This window comes from Oryzias latipes, chromosome 16 (genome assembly GCF_002234675.1).
Source record: "Oryzias latipes chromosome 16, ASM223467v1".
Classification (NCBI taxonomy): Eukaryota; Metazoa; Chordata; class Actinopteri; order Beloniformes; family Adrianichthyidae; genus Oryzias; species Oryzias latipes.
The window spans coordinates 20809858-20831570 of record NC_019874.2 but is presented as its reverse complement, the minus strand read 5'-3'; the positions used below and the strand labels follow the sequence as shown (position 1 = coordinate 20831570).

The window sequence follows — 21713 nt, the reverse complement described above, 5'->3', positions numbered from 1 at the left end:
AGGGGAAGCAACCCAGTGGTTCTCCTTTTTTGAAAGAAACCCAAGTTGAGCTAATAGAGCTTACACTTGTCAAAAATACAGCATCATCCAGCCAAGTCTCACTACTGAAACCCCACTAACCAGTAACTGATAAGCGAATCGCACTTGATCCAGGCTGAAAATCTGTCACTGTTATGCGGAAACTGATTTAGATAAAAGTCCAAACTCTTACAATTTTTCCACAACATTGAGTATTTCTTGCCAACCATCTAATAAGCCATAAAAAACAAGTGTTTAAAAGAGCTACAATCACATTTCATAAACTAACATAATTGGACCTTTAAAATTAAATACAAAACTGAGCATTATGTCAAATAAAAATTGCACCTGCTTACAATAGAAAGATATTGAAAAATGTCCTTCTGTAGCTTCTCAACATGACCATTAGGTCAGTGCTTTCCCTAAGAATGTAAACCCTGATTTCTGTAACGCCTCTGCAATTTCTGCTGCTATACAGAGGATCGGACTGAAATCACTTCTCAGAGATCATAAGGAGGAGCCCAACACACACAAACACACAAACGCAGACAGAGAGCTTGAGCAGTCCTGTCAGGACATTATTACCCAGGGTTGAGGCTGCCTTTGTTTACTACCTGGCCTTTAAAGCAGGGTGACAGACAGGATTGGGAGGTGAGGGTTAGATGGATGGAGGTACAAACAGAGATGGCCCTGCTATGTTCCGGTGCCGGGCTTCAAGGACAGACAGGCTCGTCAATATCACAGGCTCCATGTGATTAGACAGAGTTCTGTCACGCACCAGAGAGATGCTCCTATTTGTGTTATATTAAATGCAACATTGGTATCCCCCTGCTGTGATTGCTATTGAGATTCAATGCAAAGGGGGAGCAGAGGGGCATTTGTACAGAATTAATTAAATTCATTATTTGACTATCTTTAGCTGTAATCTTTTAGAGGTTAAGTAAATCCTCTTTGGAGTTAGCCACCCACGTCCTGTACAGGTATCTGGATTTTCAGGGGAATTTTACCGACAAGAAAAACTCTTCAAAACGAAAGTAAACACAGTTGTTGGAATGCGGTAGTAAAATATTAACAGATATAGTCGCGTCTGTTGCAAGTATTGCTATGAGTGTGTTTCTGTGTGGCTCTCTGCTGGTGTACGACACTGAGCTTGTGACGCCTCCTGCTGTGTCTTCAAAAGGCAGCAAAAGTACAATGTGCCGCCGTGTTCATCTTTGTGCATCTGCTTTTGAGTTTTTGTGCTGTTGCTGCACCTCACGGCCAAATCACGACACAGGCAGGCAGCCTTTTTCGACAGAGGGGAGAGATGAGTGAAGCAGATCAAACACAAGCAAACTAATCACAGACGCCGGCTAATTAGGCGCAGTCCTCAAAGGGGAACCAGGAATGAGTGATGATCCCCCTTATGAATTTCCTAAAGACGCTGCGCCGTATGCCACCATGAGGAGAGACAGAACACTGAGGCTAAAGTGCAAAAAGAGACACCCCTGGCTTTCTTGTAATCTTACCATCTGAGAGCACAGGGGCAAAGTGGCGCTCAATATCCCTTATCAGTGTTGCAGTCTTGTGCACACAACACACAAACATTCACAGCAAAATGTTTTATCTCAGCATCCCTAAATTAGACTGCATGTAACGTTTCCCATTAGCGGATTTCTAGAGAGATTAAATCCCAACCGACGGGACGGTTCTAGCTTCCAGATTGAAGCACGAGTTCCAGAGCTCCAGAGCGAGTGCTGATTAGCCGTCGGATCTGCAACACTGATCCAAGATTTTCCGCAAGATCAGAGGCAACCAATTACAGGTGTGACACCACACACGCACGCTCTTTGCCACACAGAAAGCAACCAAAGGCCTTTTCAGAACACCCGTTTTTCCGCAGGCTAAAGTCTACATGGCGGCGCAAAACCCTCCCCTCTCCTCCAACATGAAAGGGGAAGGCACCTGTCAGAGGATGCTCAGCTCACCAGCCAGCCTCACACACAAACAAACAACTAATAAAGGCTTTGATAAGGCTATCTAAAAGGAGCAGACAACCGAGGGGACTTGGCTTCAATTCACCCTACTCCACCACCCTTCATGGGTCCAAGTCCCATTTTCATTGCTGTATTAAACTTGGCATCATGCTAAACATAAAAAAACATACTACTTCTTTTGGCTTTGAACAGTTTTGACTACAATGCCCCAAAACATTTACATTTGATTCATTTCATTTATTTCAGTAGGTTTGGAAAGGAACAATAGCTTGCCTCAATCCCTTAGAAAACTACCACCACTGGCTGACATTTGCTTCACGAGATAACAGAGTGACTGTTGGCATTTATACAGCACATAAATACAGAGATTCCAGACTTATTGTGATGAAAAAAAAAAAAATCGCAGTCTGCTTTGAACGTTAACAACTGCATTGGCAAAGCCTGTGAGTGGAACAAATCGATGAGGCTGGTCAGAGAAGACAAAAGACATCTGAAAATAAAATTTAGCTCGCCCATTTACGGTTGAGCGGTACTGTAAGAGGGAACAAAAATATGTGTAGATAAATGAGAGCATAAGAGAGATTTGAGCAGAGCGCTGCAGCACAGAGCAACAGCTGCTGAGCATCACATCTGCTCCAAGTGGAGTCATCAGCAAACAGACAGACTGGAACTGACCCACTGAGGCGAGCCCCAGGGAGACAGAGGCACGGGCAGAGGAGGAAGACTGGAAGGGAATGTCTGTAAGGCGAAGAAACGAGTGGATGAGATGAGAAGGATACAATTAAAGAGACGGAGGGAGGGATGAAATGGAGATGGCAGTGCAAGGAAGCAGAGAGAGCTTTTGCAACCCATCACTTTTTTTTCTTCTTCCCAGAAGACAAAGTGAAAGAGTAAGCTGGGGCAGGTTGGTGGATGATTTTAAAAGGGGCTGGGAAACAAGTCCCTGGCTGTGTTTAACCTTCTCCATCTTAAGTTCTCAGCCTTTCCCTGACATCCTTCCTCCATCTCTCACCATCCCTGCCGCCGTCTTTCCCTTCAGCAAAACTGACAGAACAAGAGACGCTTGTGAGAGTAAAGATGAAAGGCCAGAGAGGGATGGGTATGTGGGTTTGTGCATGTGAGGTGAATGAATGACCCCTCTTATCCTTCATGCCCACTTTCAATCCATCCTGTCCAAGCACAATGACAAAGAACAAATAAAGGAAATGCATTCAACCCCACAGAAGCACATTTGTTTTGCATTTGTATTAATGCTCACACACACACAGATACTGCAGAGGCCAACCTAAGAAGACTGCCACAATCTAAAGACCATCCTCCATCCAAAATCAGTACACTTTCGGCCGATGGAGGAGCTCCTGAGAAGTGCACATTCAGTGTTTGTTCACAATACCAGTCTGGCAGCGAGTGCAACCACGAAGCACAGTAAGCGATGTCATTTGGCAGCAAATGAAGGGGAAAGAGAAAGGCAGTTTCTGCATCTCCCCGCACCCTCACAGCTCGCTCCGACGTTAAGTTAGCCTGCGCACGGGACAAAGCTCAGTTTGTGTTCACGTCTCTGCATGGTGAAATAAACATAGCTGCTGCTTCACAGTTTCCTTTAGCCTGCCATCGCCTGTCCTCTCATCACCCTCCCCCGCTGCATGAAAGAACAATCTACTGACACAGCATGCCCCTCCAAAAATATTTACTTACTCCGTATTGGCTGAATGCAAAAGCCATTTTCTTAGTGCGCCTCATGTCTGAAACTCAAACAAACAAGGCCGCTCGGTTCTTAATGAGAACACCTGCTCTTTCCTTCCTTCCTATCATGCACACAGGCTTGTGAACTGTAGGGGTCCCTCTTATGTACTTGACTTTAACTTAAGGTAGTGAAAGAAAAAAAGACTAACATAGTAAAAAAAGCAACAGTTGTCTCCCCACCTTTTCCGAACATGGCAAATGCATTCCATCTGTACCCCCAAGCCTGTCCTAAAACCTTTTCCTGTGCAGCTTGTGTCCTCTTTCCTGTTCTGCCTCTTTGTCCCTCCACCTTTTGTACATCTCAGTCATCAATTTCCACCTCCCTGTGCTCCTTAATCTCCCTCCTCCCCGTCACTGAAGCTTTCTGGTTACCAATTTTCTTTGCAGCTTCTCCAACTAATCCAACATTTTCTGATTTTAGCAGGCAAACCCAAATATGAGTTCATTAGGAAGAGAGCACTGAGTTTTCACAGCTATGGAATTTCCCATCTCTCCTTTCATTAGCATGCATTTAAAAACCCCAGTCTAAATGAAACGATCAGAGATAATGAACCAACAAAAACCAGAATAATTTCTGTGCTGCAACTTGATGACATGCTTCCTTTTTAATCTGCTGCACTTTAGAGCTTTTTAACTAGCTGCCTAAAATAGGCACAAATGAATTAGAAGTCGGGCAAATGACATTTCCCCAAGGTGTGCATTGTTTTTAGGTTCACAAACTAACAAAAATGTGCCTGCTAATACGAAGCAACATTCCTTCAAAATAAAACGGCAGGTAGAGATTTCCATCTTAAAGGTCTAGAGCAACTTATTTTCAGGCACCTCACCAGGGGGATGTGGCTCCTTACATTGCACCTGTGTCTCATTACGCCTGCTGATGGTTCAGTGCACTGTTCCTCCCCAACCCTCCCCACTCAGCTCACACTTTCCCTGCCCGTAGCTACTGCCAGCATACATCTATATACACCCGTGTGGCCTGCACTCATCTCTTTCACAGACTCTGCATGTATTCACATGATCTCTGGATTCCCCGTGTGCAGGTCATCTCTGCCATTACTCACTCTGCACAGATACGATTTGGTGACTTTAACTTGAGCAGACAATTTTGAGCAAATATTCTCACTTTTTTTTCCCCCACTGCGACAGACTGGCGACCTGTCCAAGGTGTACCCCGCCTCCGCCCAACAGTAGCCGGGCTCTGGTAACCCCGTGACCCCAAAAGGGATATAGCGGGTTAAGAAGCTGGATGGTGGATGGATTTTCACTTTTAGAATATCTTAATCATGAAAACAGATTAAAAACACACATTTTGTTTACTAATGATTGCACCTTCTTCAGCTCAAGGTTTTTTCAGTCGTACAATTTAAAAGAAGACCAACACCAGAGATGAGCTTGGGCATGGGAAAAAAAAAAAAAAGACTTGAATGGCTTTGCTTTCCAGGCACAGAGATATATTGTGTAAAATATTGTGGATGCAGCACAAAATAAACTGTAAAAATGTCCATGTTAGTTAAGACGCTCAAACGGGCCATAAAATTTAATTGTCCATGCTTGAAAGTATAGCAATAAAGTCAAGGAGGAAGTAAATAAAACTCTTGCCGCAAACAAGAGTGTTTTTTTATTTTATTTACCGAGCATTAAACATCCGAGTATATGCATGCGCCCATATAATCTTCTTCCCTGAACATATCGTTTTCATTTCTCTAGAAAATACTTTCAGTGTGGCTCTAGCTAATCAAACTACTTCCAGAGTGGAGTTGCAGGTTAAGTTTAAGACATTGAGACATTTGAGACATTTGTGTAAAAAAGAAAGACTGATTGAATCTCATGAAGACACACACAGAGACATGCTTACTTTTGTAGAGCTCTTTGAAATAAATAGACCTGATATCTCAATGTCACCTGTGTCTTCCGTGCTTTGTTAATGAGATGTACAGACAATGCTTCCATGTAGCAATGGGACTTAAAACTTGACAGTAGTTCCTCCCACACACAACAGAAACATCTAGTCTATGAACACATTTTTGGACAAGCATTGAGCATCAAATTTGACGCGCTTAGAAAAAGAGGCAGCAGACATGAATTTGACACGTGAATAGAGTTCAGTGTGACCACAGCATTACGCCGGGCTTGGAAGACTTGTTCAGAAGCATCACACCTTTCTCCCAAAAGTGTGACTTACACTTTAGCATCACTTGAATATGATTTTTCTTATTTTTTTGCATTTTTGGCTGCTGGGACTTGTACTCCAAAGCAACTTGTAGTCCGAAAAATGTGGTATTTACCTTTACCATAAGGTCAAAGAGTTTTTAGGTTGAATTTGATGAGAGTGTTGCTTTGATCCATGCCTAGATACATTTTTATTTAGATCTATTGGACTGAATTTGACAATAAATAAAAACTAATTTGTACAGTGGTCCCCTGACTTCTTCACCCTCCTGAGGTGAGGTTAATTTCTGACAAACTCAGCTCCTCAACAAGACTGTGACCATTTACTTCAAGCGGCAGGTTCTTTGACATCTCAGGCTGCAAGCCTCACTGCGCTGACCTGTATTCAGTGATATGAAATGCAACACACATGGCAGCTGCACTGCAGGACTCCAGCTCCAATACACACACTAACCAACTCTCAGGAAAATAGAGTTAAATAGAAATGCAAAGATGAGATTTTTTTCCCCATCTAGGTATGGCTGTCATGTCTATATTCCTAAAAGGATTTCCCAAAAAACGGGCATTTCATCTCTATGAGCAGCTCTCGAAAGGGATGAAATACAATCTTAATGAATGAATAATTAATCACATCTTACAAAACGTGTGTACTCTACTGAAATGAAATAAAAGCGCCACTCTGAAATCAAACTAGGTCCAGAATTTTAACGGAAAACCATTCTAATATTGAATGTAATCGGTCTGGTTTTGCTGCGATATCCTAGCCAATATTGTTTTATTTTAAGGCTAATTAACCCCGGTGGCAGAAATAATTACTTCTCCACTCATTATCATTGACAAGAGAATGCAATACCAAGATTGCACAAGTCCTAAAATCAACTAAAAAGGACGGCTGACATTAACCTTTATAACTCTGCTCCAGGATCTGATGTCTTCTCCAAACGTGTGGAGGAGACAAAGTGACTATAAGCATTAGAGGAGCATGGAAGGACTCCTTCCTACACTCTGCATATTAATTTCTCTAATGCAGCTCTGCTGGGCTTGTCACATGTTGACACTGCATAATTATGTCATCTTCAAGGGACGCGCTTTTTAAAGGGCATACACGCAAAGTCTCAGACTGCTTCTGTCAATGGAGATGTTTGAAAATGTCAATACTCGTCTAAGGAAAGCTTTACTTTTAGCTGGCTGAGACCTTTAAGTTACACTATGGATATAATGATAGATCTGAAAGGACAAGTACGAGGCCTGCAAGGTATCTTTATAAAGAGGGCGAGTCTTCCACAGAAGGGCCTTTTTGCAATAATGAACCAGCCAATTCTGTAAGTATTATCCTGAGTGACAAGAGCGTCAATCAAACGCCCAGATCTTTCCACCCATGGCCTCCCGCCATCCATCAATCCATAGCGACAGCCTTCCAACCATCTCTGTGAGTAAATAAACAACGGTACGAGGAAGAGAGGAAGTGAAAATTGAAATAGAGCAATGGGAAACTCTGACATGCACGAGAAGCCGGGCTCAAGCAGGAAAAGGAAAAGTCTGGACCAAAGAAGGGACTCAAATAAGGGGGGAACAGAGGCACGAAACAAACTTAGTAGGCAGAGGCGATGGAACTACTTTTATATATGAAAGACACATGTATAAGGAATGAGGAATGGAGAAACAGAAAGGGAATGCCAATGCAAAACAGTGGAGAAACAAAAGGGAATAAAGCAAAAGAATTTAAGAATAGGTTGAGAAGGTCAATAACCCATGTAAGATGCAAGCAAAGCAGTGTCAGAAGTTAAGAATGCAATAAGGAAGAAACAAGAGAAAGTTGGTTGGTAGGGCCTGGGGGACTTCCATTTATAAACCAGAACAATTGAGAACACTTGTGTTTGTCTACCCCCCTCATCAACTTTCCTGAGGCTGTATCTATTTAAATGTGTGTTTAAACGGCGACTGCTACTGTTCTAATCACGACTGGCATCGCAGCACATTCCCCCTCTGCCATTCGCCCCCCTTGTACCTTCCCTCCAGCAATCAGCCTCCTTCTGCAACTCTGCACACACACACTTGTACATTCACCCTGCATGACTGTGCCGTGCTGGAGAAAAAAAATTCATGAATCAGTGGTGCACGAATCAGCCGCGAGGTTCTTTCATCTTATAGGGGAAGCGTGGATAGAGGGGTAATGGACAGGAGGGTTGGGTTAAATTGTTACTGTTTTTTTAAGCATTAGAGGAAAAAAAAAGAAGGAAATTCAAGAGATGACTGTAGGGAAACCCGAGGGTGCAAGCAAGTACACACCCTAGAGGGTCTTGATGACATGTAAGGAGAGAAGATACTTCCCCTCCCATCTCTTTGGTTCCCTTCAGGCTCTTCCAAAAGAAGTCGAGACAAAGCTGAAACAACAGGCGGCCAAGTCGGAAGCATTCCATAGTTTTGCTGCACACTTGAATGCAAACATATGGTGCATCAAGGGAATGCTGCACACTTTGTTTAAAAAAAAAAAAAAATTTTTTTTTAGGGGAGCCAAACCTGTGCTACAAAAAAAAAAGTTCCATCTAGCCACACACACACAAACAGAAAAAAGCTCCTCCATCAACATCCATTTCAGGAGACTCTCCCCAATCATCTCTAGTTACAAAGCCACTTTCCCTCCAGGGTCACCTCTCAAAGACGGGTCTGTCCATTCATACAGGTGTGGTGCACGGCTGGAAGGGTGGAAAGAGGCGGGGGACAATAGCTGGCCTTTGCAAAGGCCTTCTGCAATTCACCTGATTTCAAGGGAATTGGGAGGTTGGGGTCTGCAACAGGGAGGAGGAGGAAGGAGGGTCTTTAAACAAGACAGAGAACAATAGTATCTCTGTTTTCAGTAAAAAAAAAAAAAAAAGCCCCCAAAAAAACAAGTGTATCATTCTGTCCAGCAGCAGCCAGCTGACTGCCTGGACTAAAACAACACCTCAAGGTTGCCATTGGTAAACAAAAGTCTTTTTGAGCGCATTTATCTGTCCATCACTGTTCGTGCATTGTTAGTTGGACAAAAGAGGCAGTAAACACCTCAGGATTTGAGAGTTTTTTTTCCCAGATTTGTACTTGATTGGAACAAAAATAAAAAAATCCTATGTCTAATCCAATGATGAAAACAGAGTTCAAACTGAGTAACATTAAGGATAGCAAAGTTTGGATGGTTCTAGAAAGATTTTCCTGTATTATGCCCTGTCACATGTGGGAATATTGAAATTCAGATGAACAGTTGCTGACACAACATGCCCTTAAGCACACACAACTGATGCAAACTCCCAAATATCCTGATAAAAAAATAAAAAACTTTTACAAACGGATAACACATTTACTGACCATCCACTTTTTTTTTTATTTAAAAAGGGGTCTGCATGCACACATTCAAATAAAGATGGACACAGAAAAAACATAAAAAAATTAATTCTGTCAGAATTACATGAAAGTTGCTGCCACAGAATGAAGCCAAATCCTCTTTTTTTTTACATTTGAGCACTAAAGTGTTTTCTCTGTGCTGTATGCCACATGGGAAGATGAATTTGAATGCCATGTAAAGCAAAATACTGTGATGATATGTTGGATAATTGATTCAAGCCTGTTGGAAAGAAGAGTAACCCATTATATGAACACAATGGTGTTAGTGAGTCAAGCAGTGTATGTGATAGTCTTATTTACATAGAATTATTTCCAAAGAGGAGTCACAACACACGTGTTTTCCCCTTTTTCATTTTTCAATATGCAGCACAGAGAATTTTGCATTTCTTCAGCTTTTTCCCGGTTCCATGACGCCCTAATTCAGGGCTCTTGTGATCATAGGCACAGTGCTACCAAAATGTACCAGCACTCAATTTCTGTAATTTTTTGTATGCTCCTCATGTTTGTATGAAAAAAAAAAATTTACCCTTCATAATGGTGCTAAACTCGTAAACAACTCTTTGTGGAGAGACTTCTTCACTGCTAAAATGCATCCCGTACAGAAGAGCTCAAATTAAAATATAAAGTTCAGGATGTCATACTTATTTTTCTGGTGATTCATTCAAAAACCAGCTCTGCTAAATCTAGTGATGCTTAGAGTCAGATTCAAGAAAATATTGAACTTCAGACCGTTTTTATGCAAAAGGAGAAAACCTGAATAGGAGAGCTGCAGCTGTGACCTTAAATATAAATTTCACAATAAAAGCTTCAACTTTTAGCTTTTGATATGTGATTTAGTGGCATTTCTGTAAAAGTTCCAACTTCGTTTCTAAGAGAAAAAACAACTCCTCTGAGTATTTCCCAGATGCAAGTCATTTAAAAGTTCACAAAACAATACATGTTTCTGTGAAAAGCAGTAAAAAAAAAGAAGGTATTTTTCTTTTTAGGTAAAGATCAATTTTCCTTTTTAAAGAAAATTTGGAAGCTTGCTGTATGCTTATGTGAACTAAAATGTTCACATAACTAAAATGTTGTTGACAAGTGGTCTGAAGTTAAAACATCAATATCGTGTTAAAAATCACACATCACAGCCGAGCCTTCATTGTATTGTTGGCGTGCCTCATGGTTCGGGATGATTCAACTGATTACCTTCTTCTGTCCATTGAGATTAACGGTGCTTTTTCTAGCGTTGAGAGGCAGTGCTCGTTTGACTGGTGACTGTATCTGGACGATTTTCAGCTTGACCGGTGATCAGCAGGTCAAGCTCTTTTCTTTTTTTTCCCTCAATGCTTAAGTGAACTCATGCAAAGAGACAAAACCTGCCACACATGCAAACATACTTCCAATGGGAGCTGCGAGTCAGGAAACGTATATTTCCCCAATATGTGCGATAAGTAATGCAAAAAAAGGCAAAGGGAAAAAATACCAACATTTAAATGAATTTCAACAAGGGCAAGGGGTAAAAAGCCTGCAAAGCAAACAACTTCCACTGTTTGTTTTTTTTTGCATCAGCACCAAATAAAAACAAAGGTTCTTTTGTGGCAAAGACTAAATTCTATTTCAACTTCAAAAAACAACAGTTATCAGGAGTTACTTGTGTCAACATCATGGTTTTAGGAAAAACATGACATTTGTTGAAAGCCGATCTTAAGCTGGAATCTGTTATGAACAACATCTACAGGAAATGCTGCTTTTTAGCTTGATTTCATTTTTATTTAAATTCATTCCCCTTTAATGACCAGCATTATTTTTTTTATTTTATCACAGACGACCAAAAGAGGAGGAAATGTAACCTCTGATGGCTCAGAGAAAATATTAAAAAATTTTAAGTTATCATTTATCCTCCCTTGATTGTTCCATACACGCTCAAATACTCACTGAGGACCCTTGATATGTGAAGATGTTAAGCATACACAGTAAATGTAAGACTTGTTATTGATTCATGCATTTAAAATAAGTCAATTTTAGCCATGATTATCCACCTTTTTTACAAAAAAATTTCAATCCAAAAAGGCAGACATAAATGTAAGAAATATTCTGCATAAACTGCTATGCACCCTGGTAATGTGAGAATTTTAAAAAGATCTTTGTTTGAAGTCAAATGACAAGTCATCATGACTGAACAATAAATTCTGAATTTCTTTCGCATCTTTAGACCATCAATCCAAAAGAAAACATCCAAGCAGACCCCGTCAGGTAGACATTTCAGACAAATTGCGCATTTTGTGGTAGAAGCACAAAATTTGGCATGGATGTATCTTTGGACCCCCTCTTTCAGAAAAGTACAAGAAAAGTTCAAAAATGGAAGCCATTTGTAAAGATGGCGACCGCCGAACATACACTCAATTATTACAAAAATATTCAATGCCTATTTGCCCCAGTTTCAACAAAATGGGGAAGGGATCCTAAGGTACAACCATGCTAAATTTGATGCGTGTACCACAAAATGCACGATTACTTTAATAACCAGCTCCACTATCACAAATCTCAGTAAAACTGATTCTTCTCATGCATCACCACCATCTATTATTTTTACACAGCAAATAAAAGCATCAGATTCAATTTCGTTTCACTTTCCGTAGAAGGTGGCCTTTAGGGAACAAAGACGGAGGACAAGCTCACAAGAAAAGGGAAAAAGACTGATGTTTGGAAGAAGCAGAAACAGAAATTCCCACTGGGAAATTACAAATGTCTTCAAGGAGACTGGGGGCTGTTGAAAAAGTATTAATAGCCCTGAGACAAGAGGAGCAAATGAGTGTAGGGGAGCAAATGCAGTTTGAATGCTCCAAAAGACAAATCCTGGGGCTGATAGACAGAAGACGGGAATTGGGAATTCAGCATTAGGACAATGAAAGGTGAAAAGCTGCAGGAAATGCAAATGGGCTTAAAAAGACAGAGAAAGGTAACAGACATTCCAGTCACAGAGGGGAATTAAATAAAAAGTGAAAAAGGAGTTAAAAGGAGAGGAGATATAGTAAACCCCAGCAGATTACTTAGCAAATTGATCAATTATGAGGACAACTACAGAGGAGGAAGTTGGTGCAAGAGAGGAGTCTATAAAAACGATGAAAGGATGAATTAAAATGAAGAAGTGGAAGCAAAGACATAAAATGTGACGGAGTAGAGTGGCAGAGGGGAACAAGTGGCCCATTAGCGAGCGGGCAATCAGCTGAGCAGATGAGACAAATCACTTGAATGAAGAAGGACCTGCTCTCCCCAAGGAGGCACACCAAACAAACCCTGGCACGCCATGTTGACAAAACACCGAGCTGATAACTGAATAAACCTGCTGCCTCCGTTTGACCTTAATGTGCTATTGAGGTTTTAAATGCGCCTGCCATTTAGTGGGCTCTGGGGAGTAATGACGACTCGGCAGCTTATTTAATCAGCTTTACAAGAAGTTTCCAAACCTTCAAGTGACACACAACCCATCAGCTGCATTGAAGTTACAAAACAACACAGCTTGTGAAACACAGGGACACTCCCCCACATGCCGTCAGAATCATTAAAACCGGTTGTACTAGAAGTTGCGTAATTATCTATTTCTGGGACATCATCAGCAGGATAGAGAAACATTTACAGAAAATAGGTGTGGAACTTTACACTCCTGTTCTGGGCAAGTTAAAAAAACTGTAATCTAAAGGAATAGAAATATGGTTCTCGATCCAGCTTACATAGCCCTGACAAGACCTGTCAAACCAAATTCAATTTCCTTCTGTAGCCGACCCGTCCACTACCCCAGATAAATGCGAATTGGATATGACCTTGTCAAAGTCACATGTGATGAAGATGCAGCAAACGTGTTTGTGTGTACGTGTGGAGCTGGGCAAAGGTGCACCGCCCCGGCAGCATGAAGGAGGGACACGTGTGAGGAGAGCCGCTGGAGGTGTTATAATGAAAGAAAGAAAAAACACGTCAGGATCCCACAAACCGACAGAAAGAGGAGAGATTGGCCGAGGCGGACAGGAAGAAGACAGACGTTAGGGGCTGCCCTGCTAACCGAGACAGCCCTAAATGTTTTCAATATCACATAAGGGTACTGCATCATCCACCATTCAATACATGATCGATAACAAACTGCCAGCCACCTCACAAACTACATCTCTATACGTTAAGGTGACTGCCAATGTGCAGACGTGTGTGAGAGTGTGTTCAGAGACATGGCAAGGAGGATGCTGTCAAGGCCCCCAAGCTTATGGCTGCAAAGAAATTTACTTAATACACTCTGTGTTTGCGTGCGTGCGTGCGTACGTGCGTGCGCTTGTGGGGGTAAAGAAGAATGTGACAAATAAGGAGAATAGGGAAGAGTGACATAAGAAAGGTGAAGGCCAGATAACAATATCATAAAAAGAAAGTTTGTTTCCATCAATCTTTTGCTGTTTACACTGAAAGGCTGTTTGGCAATAAAATATGTGCTTAATGATTTAATAGAGACAAAAATGGAAAAGAGGAAGATGCGACAAAATTACAAATGAGCTGATAGATTCACTCCCCCTTGCAGTTTTCTAAAACCTCCTTCAGTCTCTGCCAAGAAACTGCAGAGAGAAATTTGTAAATGTTGACATCCTCAACCCCCCCACTCCCTGTTCCACCTTCCATGTTTCTTCCCTGTGATTTTACTACAGAGGGGTCACAGAGACAGCCGTCTCCCGAGTCCAGTTAATTATGAGGATTCTAGTTTATAGAATTTGGCTTCCTTTCAATGGATCTTCAGTTGGAATTACCGCTCATTCTCCACACTCGCTGAGCAGGAATGGCTTTGACCTGCATCTCCCTAAATTCCATCTGGGGTTAGTTAGGAACATGGAGATAGGAAAACGCAAACTTGGCAGACGGTTTCTTGTCTAATGGTGTGGAAATGTCTGCGAGAGTGAAAACTAAAGCCGGCCTTGTGCATTACAGCAATGCAAGATAAGCCCTGGCTGGGTCCTTCAGCAACAGCACAGTCTTAAAACTCTCCATTATCTACAAACATGTGGGTGGTTAGAGTAGATTATGAAACGGCCTCTTGCGGTCAACTTTTATTAGTCTGTAAGTGCACAGATTTGATGTAGATTCCTCATTTAACGCAACACGTCTGCCAAGAGAGGCATCGACCCCAGCACAGATTTTGGAAACCCATCAGCCGCCCCCCCCCATTCATTTTAATAATGTTTGGCTTTCTTTCTAAAAGGAGGATTTTTGCTGATTTTCCTTTGTATCAGATAGGACAGACTCCAGCAGTCTGAAATCCCTGGGAGCCAAAGGCAAACAACCCTGAGGGGGGGCATTAAGTTTGAACCCAACACAGGTTCACTCTGCATGTAAAAGGCAGGAGGGCAAAGAGGGAGGGGTTTGTGATAAGGAAACAGATCCATCGCAGGGTCACTGACTCTACCATGCTTTCAGAGACAAAATAAAAGCTTTAGTTTACAAAAAGTTCACCTTTATGAACACATTTTGACAAGAATGTCATACAGTCTGAAGAAGATAGAGTTCCTAACATTGACTTGCGAACATGAATGTAGTTATTTATTATCAGACCTCCTCCCCACTATTGGAATGTCGGCTGACTTACAGTGCAGTCTCGGGTTACTGGCCCACCAGCTGCATCTGCAAGTTTGTGTGTGCACAATTATGTTTCTGGACAAAAAACGTGGCCTTGAATAGAACAATATGCATCGACTCGTGCTTATTGACCACTCCCTTTTCACATCCATCAACCAATAAATAACCGCAAAGTTAACATCCAACTGGGTTTGTGTGCGTCTAATGAAGTCTATAGATCAATGCAATTTGAGGCTTGGAATAATCTTGCGACGCTACGTCAAAAAAACAATGAGGTTCTCCTGCACAAACGTCCAACACTTTAATTAAAAAGCTGTCCATCAATGGGGTGCCACTAAACTGCGACTCCTTTTTAAACGTATAAACCTGGAGAGAAAAATGCTAAAAGTGTTGGCCATCAATACTCGTGTGATATTTTGACAATTCCAAGTTAAATGGTCCACATTTACACCAGATGGACACCTAATGTTTCCTTGACACTCCTGTCTCCAGTACTAAGAAATTTTACGGCACTTCTATGTCCAGAATAAAAGATTTAATAGTGATCATGAGGGAAAAGTATAATGTTATTGTCGTTTTAACAGCAGAGACCCTCGAGTACCTGACAGTGTGTGCGTAAAAGCGAGCAACCCAGCTCAAATGACTCTTTCCTACGCATTTCCGACCTTTTCAAAATCCTTCTGACATTTACAGGGCAGACGCAAAGGGGTGAGGAAAGCTCATTTACATAATGATAGGGTCCAACCATGACAGCCATTAACACAAAAAAGCAAACCAATACCAAGACCTCTGCTCCTCCGAGACTAATGAGGTACTTGGGTAGCTTTTTTTTTTTTTTTAAATACTTCTGACATAAAAAAATAAACTTTTCTCATGATCCATCAATTAGATTCTCTAATGAACAGATTGTGGCACTTATTCTGTTGTGATGATGAATGGTCCCGGGCTTGGCAGGACTACACAGTTTGCACCATGTGGAGGAAAACAGTTAGACTTAATAGCTGGAGCTATTGCATACAAAAGACTGCCAAAACAAACGTCATTTTAGAGTTTTTAGGTGTATAAGTCAGGAATGTATGTGTGGGAGGATGGGGTTGTTGTTTTTTTAAACCAAGAAAAAGAAAAACTATTTTAGCAATGGGAATACACTCCACAGTAATGGTGACAGACTAGGGTGAGGTCACATGTGGTTTATTTTCCCCGTCTGTGTTGTGAGTGGTTTCTGTCATAAACGCAGCAACCTTGAGTCTAAAGACATGGGGGGGGGGGGGGGGGGGGGGTTCTAAATGACCCTATGACTACTGTCAAACAAAAGCAGCAGGCAGAGACCAGGAATGACAGAATTATTTAAAAAAGAAAATAGACGTGAACAAGGTCTCTATGTGCTAAACAGCGTTGATGGGGGAGGGAGCTGCAGTTGGCGGGAGAGAAGGAGGTTTGAATGGGTGGGTGAGAGGTGGGGAGTTGCCCGTCTTAATCAAGTTTCTGCCTGTAGAGTTTTCCCAGAAAATCCCAGACAAACTGCTAAAAGGCCACCGATTCTTCCCTTTTGAATGCATGCAGGGGGGGGGGGAAGAAAATGGTCCCCTTGCATACATTGAGGTCCACAGGGGATAAAATAAATGGTTTATTTGTGTGCAGATAAGGAAGTAACCCCCCCCCCAGCCCCAACTCTGGCATGTCCACCGGTCTCTCAGGCAGCCACCCCCTGCACACATGCAGTCTACTCAGCCATAAAGACAATGCTGCTCAGCGTCACAGCCCCCCGTACTCCCACCCTTCCTCCAATAAGAACATCTCCATGGTAATGGGCCAAGCCTTTCTGACCCATATCCGCCGTCTCCTCATACCCCTGAGGGTAGGGGATCGGGGAAGGAATTATAGTGCAATATCATGTCTTAAACTTGCAGCCCACCTGCCAGCATTGATTAGAGTAGGGGACACAGAGATATTACATGCACCAACCGTAATTAAAGACTGAAACTCCAGTATTGCCATAATAAAAACCTGAGTGTTGTGAGAATTAGAAAAAGAAAGGACACAAAAAATGGAAAGAAAAAAAAAGTATAAAGTTTTAGTTCCAGTTTTTGCATTTGAACATTTACATAAAAAGTTTAAAAAAAAAACAAAAAAAAAGGATTCAGAGGATTTCTTACATGAAAACATGTTTTTCAAAGTCATATCTGGGTCTTTCATTTATCTTTCCAAATAAATATGCAAAAACTTGCATCCACCCCTCCACCCCCCTTAACAGTATATATCATTAACTTTTTAATAAAACTGGACAAAACAGACATTTAAAATGAGAAATGTGCAACCTCAAAGAAAGAAAAAAAAGACAACATAATCAACCACATTGTTATCCACTGTTGGAAAAATAAGTAGTGTGGCTGTGCCAGGACGTTAGATCTAGCCCTACATTCTTGCCCCAATTATAGCACAAAACAAATAGCTGGCCTGGAGAGGCAAAGCAGGGAAAACTAACTGCTTACATGCCACACACATACAACAGGATGGTTTACTGCATTCCTTTCACCTTTTTTTTTTTTTTACTTCATCCTTTTTGATGGAACAGGGTGCTTTTAGGGCACTTCATGTTACCTGAGCTCAACTAAGTAGGAAAAAGAAAATACGTGAATAATTAATGCAATAGCCAAAGAGAAGGAGTGGCCTGTCTCTTTAAATTAATGGTCACTAATTTACAGTGGAGGCTCTAAAACTAAGTGGAACATTATGATCCATAAATAAATCCAATACATACAACTGTTTTAGTCAATAAACAAAAGTTAAAGCTTCTTAAATGATTGTAAATAACAATCCAAAGTCCTCCCCTTATGATGGGAGAGACTGATCTAGAAGGAGGAGGTAGTTTCTGTATTGGCAGTAGGTATCTCAGTCAGAATACACCTGTCGCAGAAAGCCACACCTTAGTTGCTGAAACCAAAGATGGCGTTGAGTCACACCGAAACTTGGGTAAATGAGCGCAGTCCTACTCCCAGCAGCGCTCCCACGGAACCGGAACAACATTACACAAGCCAGATTAAGCAGCTCACCTGACGAATAATTAAACTGAAACTCGGAAAATTAACGAAACGGTTTTCCCAATTAAAGAAAAACAGAATGTCGAAGGGGGGGGGGGGGGCAAGAGAAATCACCTGACGGATTTTCCCTCGCCACCCCGACAGGTGATCATAACAAGCTTTTAAATTGGCGTCGTCTTGTATTTTCAAAGGTTGTCAAAGACTCTCTAAAGATACATTCCTTTTGGTAAAAGACGCTGAAGTTTAATGAAGTGAGGGCTTCTTACCGTGCTGGGTGAGTATCGACGCAACAAAGCAGAGGAGTCCGATCATTTTTGTGCTTTCAGGCCAATTTTGAGCGTCATGATGTCTCGCCATTATGTTCCAGGCGCGCAGTCTCCCCCGATATGAGGTGAAAAAGAGCCGAAGCCTTCAGGTGAAACTCAGTGTAGAGACGTACTCTAATGAAGAAGAGGAGATGGAAAAAACTTGTTTGACAACTGGATGATGGTCGAGGAATCCAGCTGATCTTGTTGTTTGAAGAGTCCCTTTCTGCGCCCTTAAGGCGGAATTAGTCAAATGCAAGCGCTCCTGAATGCGTCCTGGCGGCGCACAGGTGAATATTCCCACAGTCGGTGCTCAGGATGGACAGAGCGGCTGCCGTGGTCTGTTCTCCAACAACTAGTTGTGTGAGTGAGAGCGCAGCGGAGCGGCGCGCTACTGGGTGATGTCACCAGGCGGAGAGGCGTTCACACTCCCGCGTCCCAAAAACCAATTAGGACCGGGGAGTTGGAGGGGGAGGAGGGGAATGAGGAGGAGGTGCGGGAGCAGGAGGACAACTTGTTGGAATCGCCTAAGTCTTTTCTGTTTGCGCAAAACGCGCACCTGGACTGCGCGGCTCAGGAGCTGTTAAGCCAAGTTGCGTTTCTTCCTGCTGCCAAATGTGATTTAGATTAGTTTCACGGGGTAGTGCAATCTGTTCAGAATGACCTCAGAACTTAGCTGAAGAGGAGGCCCCTTGCCTTTTATTATTTTTACTTTTAAAAAACATTTCTGTCGTTTCAGGGAAAGCTTGAATAATTCAAACGTGTTCCTCTTCCTGCACCTGCTCTCAAGTTTCAGTATGTCAGCTGTATTGCTTCATAGCCATCTTCCTTGATTTTTTTAATGTGGCTGTCTACACTACATTTATCTAAACAGCATCACTATAGGTATATTGAAATTCCAATAAAATCACAAATTTTGTTAAACCACAATCAGCCAGAGATAGACATGCGTGAAAAGAGATGGTTTTTGCGCCCCCTGCTGTTCGTTCCGTCGAACTGATTTGCAGTTTTGCTTAACAGCAAGTCTAAAAACATTCAATAATAAATTTTAAAGTGAGAATATAGTGGCAGTCATCAAAATGAAATGAAGAGGAAATGGCTTCTCTCTCCTCCGTGTCTGCAGACTAACTGACTGATGCTGATTAGGATTTTTTTTTCCGTAATAACTTCCCATTCATTTTGTCCTATTTTCTTTTGAAGCAAATGCATTCTGCATGGAGAAGACATTATCTGGTTTAGGTCTAATCCTTATACCCAAGTGTTTTACAGCCAATGTAATTACATCTCCATAAGACTCACAGTTTAAACTGCTGTCTCTTCGACTTGTCTGTTACTCCATTCCTTTAACACAGTGTCGCCCTTTTATCTCCAAGATGTATTTTTTTTATGTTAACCATAAAGATAGTTGTTATCATAATTCTCAGATTGCTATTCTCATCAAGAGCTTTAAAAGCTTTAAAATTAAATTTTCTCGGACAATTTTGACTGGAAGAAGCAAGAAATAGGAGAAGTTTATTTACCTCCCACTCCAAAGCATTTTTCATTTAAAAAAAAGTTAAAGTAGTTGAACAGTACTTCATCTGGAAAGCATTTTAATAGAATAGAATAGAATCAAGTAAAATTCAATAGTGGCAAGCTGCTTATTCTATAGCACTAAGACATCCAGTAAAGGAATACAATTTTTGTTAAAAATGGACAAAAACATTGAAGTTGCACAAAAAAGAAAATAAGTTCAGTGTTGAAAATTAATGATGCATGCTAATTTAGCAAAATGACAAAATTAGCACAGCAAAGTTGCAAAACAATATGTACAAATGACCAACCTTTTCCCAAAGTAAATCTTAAAAAAAACAAAAACATTTGCCCTCTATGTCTACTGAAGTCCAAATCAATTTTTTTTGTCTAAGGATGGAACATAACTGGCATAAAATGTTTAAAAAATTATCCCAAGTTTGAATATAATAGAAGTTCAATTTTAACGATTAACTGTAAAGTAGTTAAAGTTGTTTCTCCATTTTTGACTGAAGATGCAGTTTTTTTACAATTTTTCTGCAACACTAAACTGCTGAAAGAAAAGCTGACGAGAGCAGCTGTCAACAAATAGACGTGTGGCTGAAATGTGCTGCTGTATTCTGCAGAAATGAGGCACCGTCGAATGAACAGAAGAACTTAAACGACAAGAAAAAAGAACTTATGACCATTTAGACTTGCAGCAGCCTCCTTCATGCTCTGTAGCTGACTGCAGTCTGCACCCAGACCAACGCTTTAAATGAACTGTGTGTATTTATGGTCACATAAGAGGCGTGAAATAAAGGATTTCTGTTCTTTTCTTCCTATTCTCCTCCATTTTTCATACCCATACCAAATCGACCTTCCACTTTCTCGTTACTGTCCATTTGCTGATAATGTAACTCATATCACACTCTTTACACCTTCCTTTCATTCGCACTTCCTCCCAGATTCCCCCCTCCCTTGTCATGTCATTCGGTTTCCTTTGTCCACTCGTCCTTCACTCCTTCCTGCAGTTCATCCTGCCCTCCGTCCTCATGCTCTCTGGGGTCTGTGGCGGTGATAATGAAGCACATAGTTAACAGATATTAGCTCATTGGCAGTGGATTCATTAGACTGAGCCAAGGCTTATGGTGATTATTTACCCATAGAGGAGGGCTTCCAGGATCAGTGCTGTGCTCTGTGTCAGCAGCCATAGGCTTCTTTGAAGTCACACTGTGACTCTAACCCCTGCAACATCTCCAATTTCTCTTCTCCCCAGGTTTTCTAATTCTGCCTGAGCTCCTTCAGCTCCATATTTCCTGCTCGTCATGTTCTCCATTTTATCCCTCCTTCCCTGTCATTAGACATCTACAAAACGTATCAACTTTCTCTCCTTCTCTATCTCTTTTCAACGCCCCCATTCACCCAGTAGTAATTATGGAAAAATCTGTAATAGTGCTCCAAGGAGCTGATAATACCTTTAGCTTAATTAAAGACGTTTATAGGATGTAAAGACATGCAGCCTAGGGGTTGCCGTCAAGCACCCACACCAACCTAAACTCTTTTTCTTTCATTGCTCTTTCATCTCACAATCCCTTGCTTTCTGTTATACTTACTTATCATTTCTCTGTTTCACACTCGCATGAGGACACGACTCTCTGCTTTTGTCAAACTGAACCGTGAAATCAGAGGTTCTTTTTACTCAGCAAACTGAAGTTGAGTTGTGGAACACTGAAGGCTGACATAATGTCAGCAGAAGCACAGAAGCTCCAGGGTAGGGGTTTGTTATCAATGAAACAAAAGGGACAGCAACAGTGGGCTTTCGTGGATGTCTCACTGGCTAAAACTTTCTGGGAAAAATGAACAGTTTAAAACATTTTAATAAAGAAATAAAACTTTGATCCACAGTTTTAGGGAAAAAAAGGTTTTACATGAATACAATAGTTACATTTACTATTTTAATTAAAGTCAATTGACTATATCAGAGCTGAAATTTTCACAAGTGA

At 41.4% G+C, this 21713-nt stretch overlaps 1 protein-coding gene across 2 annotated transcripts in view; it reads right to left on the bottom strand.

Moving 5' to 3' along the window:
- The window catches only part of nectin2 (nectin cell adhesion molecule 2), a 79208-nt gene extending 60551 nt beyond the window's left edge, over positions 1 to 18657 (bottom strand). Inside the window, exon 1 of one of the 2 annotated variants that reach the window (XM_011485485.3) lies at positions 18178 to 18657. In XM_011485485.3, coding sequence (XP_011483787.2) covers positions 18178 to 18268 — 91 coding nt within the window. In that variant the 5' untranslated portion in view covers positions 18269 to 18657. The remainder of the gene's footprint in view (positions 1 to 18177) is intronic. The other variant, XM_011485486.3, reaches the window with a different exon arrangement.
- Positions 18658 to 21713: the final 3056 nt, after the last annotated feature.